The sequence below is a fragment of the Leptopilina heterotoma genome, unplaced genomic scaffold (genome assembly GCF_015476425.1).
Source record: "Leptopilina heterotoma isolate Lh14 unplaced genomic scaffold, ASM1547642v1 Lhet_54, whole genome shotgun sequence".
Classification (NCBI taxonomy): Eukaryota; Metazoa; Arthropoda; class Insecta; order Hymenoptera; family Figitidae; genus Leptopilina; species Leptopilina heterotoma.
The window spans coordinates 1,396,072-1,407,318 of record NW_025111118.1 but is presented as its reverse complement, the minus strand read 5'-3'; the positions used below and the strand labels follow the sequence as shown (position 1 = coordinate 1,407,318).

General features: G+C 24.7%; 1 protein-coding gene across 13 annotated transcripts in view; it reads right to left on the bottom strand.

Moving 5' to 3' along the window:
* Positions 1-219: 219 nt before the first annotated feature.
* The window catches only part of LOC122508409 (latrophilin Cirl-like), a 664,372-nt gene continuing 653,344 nt past the window's right edge, over positions 220-11,247 (bottom strand). For 12 of the 13 annotated variants that reach the window (XM_043621720.1, XM_043621723.1, XM_043621724.1 and 9 more), the window contains 2 exons: positions 5,538-5,735; positions 220-1,263 (listed from right to left, as the gene is read on the bottom strand). In XM_043621720.1, the coding sequence (XP_043477655.1) occupies positions 466-1,263; positions 5,538-5,735 (996 nt within the window). In that variant the 3' untranslated portion in view covers positions 220-465. The remainder of the gene's footprint in view (positions 1,264-5,537; positions 5,736-11,247) is intronic. The other variant, XM_043621732.1, reaches the window with a different exon arrangement.

Here is an 11,247-nt window from a genome sequence, read left to right as displayed (position 1 = left end):
TTCCGAATTATTTCCTAGATTTTACAAGAATTAGAATTTTAAAAATTCCGAATTTGCAAAATAAATAAAATTACTTGAGAGTAAATTTTTATTTTTAATTTCTTCCTTCTTTGAAAGGAAGAATTTTTAATTTCGAAGCATTTCGAATTTCCAGAATTGAGAAGAATTAGAATTTTTTAAATTCCGAATTTGGAAATTAAATAAAATTCCTTTCGAGTAAATTTTTATTTTCTTCCTTCTTTGAAAGAAAGAATTTTTAATTTCGAAGCACTTTGAATTTTGAGAATTGAGAAGAATTGGAAATAGAGAAAAGAATAAATTATCCAGCGAGTTGTATTTTTTCTGGAGAATTATTTCGCCCCACATTTTGTTTAGCGAGTGAAATCCGAAAATTCAGCAAATAGAATAGAAATATTTTTTTTTGTTTTTCACAGGAGAATTATTATTTTGTTAGTGATTATTTCCCTAGCATTCGCTGTAGGATGGTGGGGGAATTCCGCGTCCCGTGTACATGTCGGTTTGCGGTTGTAGATGACAGACGACAGTGTGCCCATCGAGGACAGCGACTGTCCTCGTGTGATCTTGGGGGGAGATTCCATAGGTACCGGGAAGTCGGGGTAATTCGCCCAATTCGTACCTCGCTTGCTGTCGACGCAATTTCTCCCAGCATGCATTTAACGATCTCTCCTGAGCTGGACTGTACTCGGATGGATCGTAATGAGCGACATTTCGATCGCCGCCACCACCACCACCACCAGTCTGACCGTAATGATTCAAATTATTACGATCATTTGCCGGCGAATAGGGAATCAATGGCCTATGATCGCCGTAGCTGCGCGACGATTGCCGACTCATGTCACTCTGCCGTCTGCCGTCCTCGTCGGACATGTCGGACACTTGAATTTCACCGCCGCGTTCAATTTCCTCGTAGACGGGATCGTCCTCGCCCACAAGTCCTCGTGCGAGCAGCATATGCTGGCCGTGATGATGGCCATGAATTTGATGATGACCACCACCGCCGCCACCACCACCACCACCACCGCCGCCGCCGCGTCCATCGCGAATTTCCGTGTATGTGTGATTGTAGGGGGATGCTGCTCGTCGTCCGGTTGTTCGGTTGCCGAGTTCATCGCCAGCTGTTCGTCGGTCGCGCGTTCTTCCTGAGTAGCCCTGCAAGGTCATCGAGCCGTGAGTTCGTGGCGATTCCTCTTGCTCCGATCCTCCATGTCCAGAGTCACGGGAGTATGATTTAAAAGAAATGTTCTGTTGGCACAGAAAAATAATTTGATGGTTAAATATTTTTTTCTTCTTTCAATTTTTCTTTTCTAATTTATCTTTATTAATTTTCTTAGAACCTTCCCCCAATTTCGAATAAAAGTTAATCAATTATTAAAGTCAGTTTAAAGGATTATGATTGCACGTCTCGAACCACTCTCTAAATTTGAATTAGTAAAAATGTTTACTAATTATAATTAGTGACTGACTTTTTGCTTTTGAATTAGTAAAAATGTTTACTAATTATAATTAGTGACTGACTTTTTGCTTTTGAATTAGTAAATTTCACTAATAAATTAGTAGAATTTACTATTTATTAGTAAAGTTTACTAATTTAAAAGCAAAAATTCAGTCACTAATTCAAATTAGTAAAGATTTTAACTAATTTAAATTTAGAGAGCAGTGAAAGTATTTAAAAATATGAACTTTACGGACAAAAAATGAAAAATTACGGACCATTTATTTATATATTTTCATCAGCAATTAATGCTGACAAAAATATAACCAGTCCGAGTCAAATAAGAGAAAATTTTACTTAAAACTATAAATTAAATTTTTTATAATAATTAAAGCGATGATCGAGTAATAAAATCATTATCAATTAAATTATTATTTCCAAGAATTTTTAACTAAATCGATTATTTTAAGATTTTAACTAAATCGATTATTTTTAATAATTTTAGAAAAAGTACTTTGACAATTTTCAAATCCATTTGTTTACAATATTCAATTTTTACGAAGAAACCTTTTGAGAAAAATTAATTTTACAGAATTGTTAGCTTAAAAGTATAAAAAATTTAAATTTTCAAAGATTTTAATTTGAAACCTTTTCAGAATTCAATTATTTCTAAAAATTCATACTATAATGCTTTTAATATTCAATTATTATCTGTAAAATGTTATCTAAAATTTATTTTTAAATCAATTTTTATTAGAAAATTCTACGAGAATTCAATTATTATATACAAAAATTAATAACTTATTGATTAATGGAATGTTTCTTTGAATTGAAATGTTATAAACAATTTTATCAACAAATTTTTAAATAATTTAATTCTTTTGATGAATTGAAAATAATTGAATTCCTGCGAAGAATATATTTTTATTTATGAAAATAATTGAATTTTTTCAAAGATTTTTTTTTTAATTTTATGAAAATAATTGAATTCAGTCGATGAATTTTATTATTCATAAAAATATTGGATTATATTGCGAAGTACTTTATTTTAATTTTGTAAAATAATTGAATTTCTGTGAAGAATTTTATATTTTAATAAATAATTGAATTCTTGGGAAGAATTTTATGATTTAGGAAATAATTGGATTTTTTTACCATTTTTTTGAAAATAATTAAAGGTTTGTGTAGAATTTTATTAAATTTGGTTTTAAATAATTGATTGTTAATTAAAATTAACTGATGTTTCAGTAAATTTTTTTACTGATTTAATTAGTCAAGTTTTACTAATTGTTCTGTTATTTTTTCACTGAAAATCAGTTATTTTTAACTGATTCAGAAGCAAAAAGTCATTCACGAATTGTTAGTTGAAACGATGATTTTTAACTGATTGAAATTAAGAGAGCTGATTGAGGATTTAATCATTGATTAACTTTTAATCGGTGTTGGTGAAACTGGCCCTTAATATTCTTGATATTTTTCTTAATATTCTTAATATTTTCAATATTTTTCTGAATTTTAGAATTTGAAGTTAAATTTTCTAAATATGCTCCAAAGAAAGGCACCTAAGAAGCAATTATTGAGGCTAATATTAATAATTAATATCAATTAATTAATTAATCAATTAATTAATTTATTAATTAATTAATATTTAGTTAATATTAATACTAATATTCAATAATTAATTAGTTATTTATTAATCAGGGTTGCCACAGGTTAGAGAAGTCAGGGAAACTAGAACTGATCAAGGAAATCAGGGTGCAGTCAAGAATTTTTATTAAAAGTACTGAAAAAAAATTAAATTTTTAGAATTCATAAGAAAATTCATAATTTTGGTGTCTTTTTTGTAATTTCTACTAATTTATTAGTAAAGTTTACTAATTCAAAAGCAAAAAGTCAGTCACTAATTCTAATTAGTAAACATTTTTACTAATTCAAATTTAGAGAGTACTTAAAAATTTCAAAATTAATTGAATTTTAAAACAGTTGAGTTTAAAATTTTTAAACTTCAAACGGTTTTAATTTAAATGTTTAGAAAATTTCAATTTTGATTTTTGAATGAATTTAATTAGAAAATTTTTAAGAAAAATGTTAATAAAATTCTACGTAAACATTTAATTATTTTCAGAAATAATAAAATTTTCACAGGAATTCAATTATTTTTGTAAATAATAAAATTCTTTTTAGGAATTCAATTATTTTCATAAATAATAACTCATTGAGAAATTTCAATTATTTTCAATACAATTTGAATCAAATTCCTGGAAAAATGTAATTATTCTTAAAAATTTTATTATAATTCGTCAAAAGAATTCAATTATTTAAAAATTTATTGATTACATTTTTTGTGAGAAATTTTTGAAAAGGTTTGAAATTAAAATTTTTAAAAATTTTAATTTTTCATACATTTTTTTAAGTATCTTAATAATTTTTAGATTCAATTAAAAGGGTCAGGAAAGAAATCAAAATTTTGTTTGGAATGCGGGAAAAACTCAGGGAAAAACAAAATTAAATTTTTGTAGCAACCCTATTAATATTAAATAAATTAGTCAATTATTTAATAATATTAATGTAAATATTAATTAGTAAATTATGATCCTAAAGTTCTGAACGTTAAAAAAACGGAATTAATTTATTTCTTCTTCGAATTTAAAGTCTTCTAAATATTTTTAATTGTTTTCTAAATATTAAGAATAATTTCTAAATAATCAGAACTTTTTTCTATATTAAGAATATTTTTCTAAATATTCTATATATTATTAATATTGTATATTTAATTCTACTGACAAACGGAATTTTTCATGAAATCATTTAATTGATTTTTCCCATGAATTTTTCCCAAGCACGCTATATTTTCCAGAAAAAAAGCAAAATACATTTCTGTCAAATGGAAATTTGTTGGTAAATTGCAAAATTTAAAAAATTTTTTTTTCTATTTTATGAAAGTAAAAAGGATTACTGGTTTACGAAAATTGATTGTTTTTGAAAATATTGTCAAGTGAATTTCAATTTTCAATGCTTATTTTCCCTTTGAGTTGCAAATTTCTTGTTACATATAAAATTTTTCTTTGAAAACTGGTTGATTTGAAATTAATTTCTAAATTTAATAAACCAATTTTTAGGAAGGTAAATAAAATTCCCTTACGTAAAAAAAGAACAAAAACAAAAATACAATTTCTATAACTTAAAAAAGATTTTTTAAACAAAGAATTTAAAAAATAGTGAATAATTTTGAAAAGTAAAAGTTCTTATATTAAAAAAGTAAAATTTTCTTAAGAAAAATAAATTCAAATTGAAAAAATTTATTATCAAAATAGGAATATTTGATGAAAAAAATTCTACAAGAGTGCAAAAGGATTTTCAAAAACAATCGAATTATTTTTTTGTGCAAACACTTTTAAAATGTTCCAATTTGCCCTTGATCTAAATTTTTAATTGAAAAATTAAGTACAAAATTTGTTTAAGAAAAAAAATTGCTAAGGAAAATGTTGCTCTAAATTATAATTAGTTGTAGAGTCGAAATAAGGGAACTGGGCAAAATTGATATTTTTTTACTTTTGGATTTGTGCATTTTTTCTGACTAAAATATCTGTGTAAAAAAATTTTGAACTAAATAAATAAATAAATAAATAAACTACTGAATAAAATAGTTGAAAAATTTTCTACAGCACTTAGTGATTTATTAATTTGAATCAGTGGAATATTTTCAAAAAAAAAACGAAAATTCCATCTTGTTCAAAATTTATTCTTTTCGTTTTCTTATATCTGTGTTGAAAAGAAAAAGAAGAGAGGAAATTGAGAAAAAGAAGAAAGAAGCAAACGAAAAATTCAGTAGGGAGAAAAGAAAGTTTAAATAAATAAAATAAATGAAATAAATAAAATTCTCATGCAAAAGAAGAAGAAGAAGAAGAAAGGAGGGTAATTTTTTCTTTTGTTTTTTGTGCAATGGGAGTGAGTTAATAACACAATACAGCACAGCACACACACACACACAGAGAGATAAATTTGGTGCTTTTTTGGATACAAAAGTATAAATTAATATTAGTAAAGTTAGCGAAGGCTGAAAAAAAAGCCAAGAGTTAGTTACCTTCCACATGAGGTTTTTGTTAAGGGGTCCCCAGGTGGCAGTGGCAGATTTTGGGATATTGGGAGCTGAAGGAAAGAAGGCGTTACGGGCGTGGGGCAGCGTCGCCACAACATGATTTTCAGATGTTGAACTTTCGTGTGGCACTGTGACTGCTGCTTGCCTATCAGCATTTGGCCAACCTCGTCCGGGCACCAAGTACTGTAAACCAACGGTTAGCCATTCTCCTTAACTATTCGTGATTTTTTTTTTGCTTTCTCTCTTTCTCTCTCTCTATCGGTTGTACCTTCGGCCCCATTTTTTCTCTTTTCCATTCTCAATTAATATTGCCGTTTTAATTTTAATAAAAAATTTTTACTATTTATTTAATTACTTATTTAAATATTTATTTAATTATTTCAATATTTATTTAATTATTTAAATATTTATTTACTTCTTTAAATAATTATTTAATTATTTATTTAATTTATTATTGAATTTAGATCGACCTCATTTTTTCCCCAATGAAAATTATTATTTTCAATATAGAAATTATTAGTTTTCAAAATTTTGCCATTTATAAATTTTTAACCATTTCCAAAATTTTGGCATTTTCAAGTTTTATCGTTTTTTTAAATTTCTACGTTTTCAAATTTTATCGATTTTTAAAATTTCCAAATTTTATCAATTTCTAAACTTTCCAAATTTTAGCAATTTTTGAAATTTTTGAATTTTTTTTTTTTTTTTTTTTTGCAATTTCTAATCTAGAAATTATTGAGTTTCAAAAATTTCCAACAATTTTAAATTTGATTAATTTTCAAAAGTTATATATTTAAAAGTTTTGTCGATTTTTAAAATTTCCACGTTTTCAAAATTTAAAAAATTTTTGAAATTTCCAAATTTTATTAATTTCTAAACTTTCCAAATTTTAGCAATTTTTAAATTTTCGAAATTTTTTTGCAATTTCTATTCTAGAAATTATTGATTTTCGAAAATCTCTATATTTTTAAATTCTATTAATTTTCAAAATTTACACATTATATCAATTTTTAAAATTTTCAAGTTTTCAAATTTCATCGATTTTCAAAAATTCCAAAAATTTTATTAATTTTTAAATTATGATACTTTTTAGCAATTTCAAAAGTTTTGAAATTTTTTTGTATTTTGTAATCTAATTAATTATTGATTTTCAAATTTGATCAATTTTTTAAATTTTCAATTCCAAATTTTATTGATTTCTAAACTTGTAAAGAAACAGTATAAAGTAAAAAATTTACAAATTGTATCAATTTCTAAACTTTAAAAATTTTATTGACCTGTAAGCTTTCAAAAATTTTATCAATTTCTAAATTTCCAAAAGTTTATCGATTTCTAAACTTGAAAAAAATACAGTAAAAATTTATTATTATTATTTATTTATAATAAAAAATTTAGAAATAAAATAAAAAAATATATAGTACAAATTTATTATTATTTATTTATAAGAAAAAATTTGTAAATTTCATCAATTTCTAAACTTCCAAACTTTCAAAATTACATAATATATCGATTTCTAAATTTGGAAAGAAAATACAAAGTAAAAAATTTGAAAATTTCATTAATTTCTAAACTTTTAAAACTTTATCGACTTCCAAACTGTCAAAATTTTATCAATTTCTAAACTTTAAAAATTGTCTCGATTTCTAAACTTTAGAAAATTTTATCAATTCCTAAATTTACAAAAGTTTATCGATTTCTAAACTTGGAAAAAAATATAGTAAAAATTTATTATTAATATTATTTATTTATAGTAAAAAATTTGGAAATTTCATCAATTTCTAAACTTTCAAAATTATATGGATTTCTAAACTTGGAAAGAAAATATAAAGTAAAAAATTTGAAAATATCATCAATTTCTAAACTTTCAAATTGTCAAAATTTTATCAATTTCTAAACTTTTAAAATTGTCTCGATTTCTAAACTTTAGAAAATTTCCAAATTCGAAAAGAAATCAAAATCGGAAAGATTACGAATTCTGGTTAAAATTTTTCTGCAATTAATTGCTGTGAAAAAATTACCCCACCAACAATAATAAATATTCCCCCCAAAAAAATCCGATTTTTATTTTTATTTTTTTTTGACCAAAAAAGAGCCAAAAAATTCGGAAATATTAAGAAGAATCGAAAAATTAAAATGACTTTGCCAGAATTTAAAAATTTGTTTACACATATATATATAGATGAATTAATGAAAATGACTGAATGAAAGTGGAAAGTAAAAGTAAATTTTTTCCTTTTTTTGATAATAGGAATGATATTGTGTCGCGTTTTATATATATACAGTATATTAGAAGTTAATTTGTCTCGAGAAACAACTGATGATGATGATTTTATCCCGCTTATATGGGAAACACGTTGTTCGTGATAAGAGTCGTTGGATTTAGCTTAAGCTTTTGGAATGGAATCTACAATCTATATAGAGATACGCGACGTTTGCACGCACACGCTTGTCCGAAAATTACTGAACGCGTCTCGCGTGACCTATAGAGAATGATCACGCGAGATTTTCTCGCGTGATTACCGACAAGCAACGTGTTTTCAACAAGATTTAGGTAAGAAATTTGCAGCGCGAATCGCATTTTGTGTTAAACGAGAACGCAATTCTTGAAAACAAATTGTTACTCTCTAAAATATAGGGACATTTATATATTTATTTTTTTTTTTTGAAAAATGCGGAACAAGTTGGGAAAATAGAAAAATTGACACGGAATTTATAAAAATAGGAAAAATGTGGAAAAATTGATAAGGAAAATAGTAATAACAAAAATAATAAATATAAAAATAACTACTAAGTTACTACTATTTTTGTATTTTTAATAACAAAAATTGTTATTAAAACTTGTAATGATAATAATATTTATTTATTTTGATAACAGTAATAATAATAATAATAATTATTATTATTAATATTAATAAAAAAATAAAAAAATAGTAGGGAATATTAGCCACTATTTTTTTATTGTTATTTTTATTATTACTATATATTTTATTTTTTCACTTATTTTTAATAACAATAATAATTATTGTTATTAAAGTAAACAAAATAATGCTCCAAAAATTCGAAACTTTCAGGCGAACGAAATATTTTTTAAATATTTTTTCAATATTTTAAAATTTTTCATATAAATATTATCAAAAATTATTGACTTGCATGATAATAAAAAACGTAAGTTAAACATTTTGAAACTTTGTAAATTATTTTTGAATATATTATTGGATCTTATAATAATATTTGAATTTTAAAAATAAGTAAACAAATTTTGTTTATTTGGAAGTTCAGAACTTGAGAGTTCTTATAATAATAGAACAAATAAACAATAATAAAAATAATAATAGAAGTAAAAAATATTTTCAGAAAAAATCACTGACTGAAGAAGCAAAAAAAAAAACAAAATTAAATATTTTATTTTAATTTTTAAATATTTTTATTTTATTTAAATATTTTATATTAAGTTTGGAATATTTTTTCAAAAAGTGGCAAAAAATTATTGAAGTAAAATTTGAAGAAAACATAAATAAATTTCGTTCGTTTAAACGTTAAGATTTTTAGGACATTATGAAAAAATAACAATGGAGATAATAAAAGTAATTACGAAATAAAAGTTCGAAACAAGAAAAATAGTTTTAAAAAAATAGTTTCTAAAAAGAAAAGTAGTTTAAAAAAAGAAAAATAGCTTTGAAAAAGAAAAGTAGTTTCAATAAAGAAAAGTAGTTTCAATATAGAGAAGTAGGTTTAAAAAGAAAATCTAGTTTCAAAAAAGTAGTTTCAGAAGGGAAAGTGGTTTCAAAAAGGAAAAGTAGTTGTGATTTCAAAAAGGAAAAAATTGACAAAGAACCGAAAAAAATAGCAACAAGAAATTCCGTCTCAAATTGAAGATAAACGAAATTTCATTTCAAGAAGTGAACAATTTTCTCGTTTGTCAATTTTTCGGAAAAAGAAAAAATAGAAAAAGAAAAATTGAAATGGAGCAAATTTTTCCACATTCGGTACCTACAATCGAAAATTGGAATTTTTTTTTTCAGAAATACGACAGTTTCAATCATTTTTTCAACTGTTGAAAGTAAAGGGAAAAAGTAAATGAAAATGGCAAGTAAAGCAAAAAAGAAATTTCACGTATTGGTAATAATGGGAAACGTAAATTTATAAGTGAGAATGGATTTCAAATATGTTGCTCGATATTTTTCTCGCTCTCTCTCTCTCACTCTCTCTCGCTTGCTCTCTCAATCTGACATTGAATCGATTTGAAAAGTTAATCCGGAATGGCCTTTTCAGGTACCTGGTGTTGTAAAACTCGTCGAGAGGTCTTTCGGGTGACTGTATTGTTGGAAGAGGCGTTGGGATATGTTGGAGCAAACAGTGCCAAAAAGTTTCCAGTGCAGTACAAGTTTCAATGTAGTTTGTAATCGATTTCACTGTTAGCCAGAATTGCAGCAAAACTCCTTTGGCTTCGTATCAACTTTTGAGTTTCTAGGGAGTATTTTGCACGTATTTTCAATCATTTCATTTTTATACTTTGCTTCTTTGTTTTCTTTTTCTATTTTTTATTTTCTCTTTCTATTTTTTATTCTATTTTGCTATTTATTTGTTTATTTATATTTTTTATTTTATTTTTCTATTCCTATTTTACTTTTATATTTTTATTTTACTTTTCTACTTTTATTTTACTTTTCTATTTTTTATTTTGCTTTTCAATTTATTTTCTTTTTTTTATTTTATTTTTCCATTTGTTTTCTTTTTCTATTTTTAATTTTACTTTTCGACTTTTATGTTTTCTATCTAGTTTTTAATTTTTATTTCAATTATTTATTTAATTTTTCTATAGAAAAGAAAAGAAAAAATCTTTTTTTTGGGTTTGTTTTGCTTTTTTGTTATTTTTTTTTGCTGAGAAATGGAAACCGCTGGAAACTTTTTGGACAAAATTTGAAATGTAATGGCGTGCGTGCATGAGTGAGAAAATGCGTATTAGCTTTGTATCTTAAGTGCGACCAAAAAAAAGAAGATTAGAAGACAGATCTCAAAATTGCATTTTTTTTTTGTTAATTCGTCCCAAATGGAATTTTGAGATTCTGCCTTTTTAGAATGATTGTGATTGTTTTGGAACCAGAGCAGAACAATTTAGAACTTTTTCTTTTCAGTGCATTTTTTTCTTCACTTGAATATTTTTAATTTCTTTTTTTATTAATTTTTTAATTATTATTCTATTTTCTTTTATTCTTAACTTTTTGCATTTTATATATTTGCAACTTTTAATATTTTGCATTTTTTATTTTTCCAACTTTTAATATTTTTTTCATTTAATATTTTTTGTTAAAAAAATATTTTCTGCATTTGTAAAAAATATTGTTTGCATCTTTTTTTCAAGAAAATTTATTTTTGAGTAAAAAAAAGTTGTCAATTGTTCTCCTCTCGTTCCTATTGTTTTTTTTTGTACATTACGAATCTTTCAAAAAAGCACGGACCAGATCCTCACTGGTTTTTCTCCGTTTTAGGAAGAAAATAATGCGGATCTGAAACGAAGGATATAACCGAGAACATAAAAATTTTGTTAAGTGTTTTTTCTTTTTTTTTTCTTTAATGTACAGTGCGAACAAAGTAACCGGCAACCGCGTACACCAAACCCCGCCGCAAAAGAAGCAGAAACAAAATCACCTTTTGTTAGTAAGAGATCTTGTTTTTTTCAACAAAAAAAAAAAAA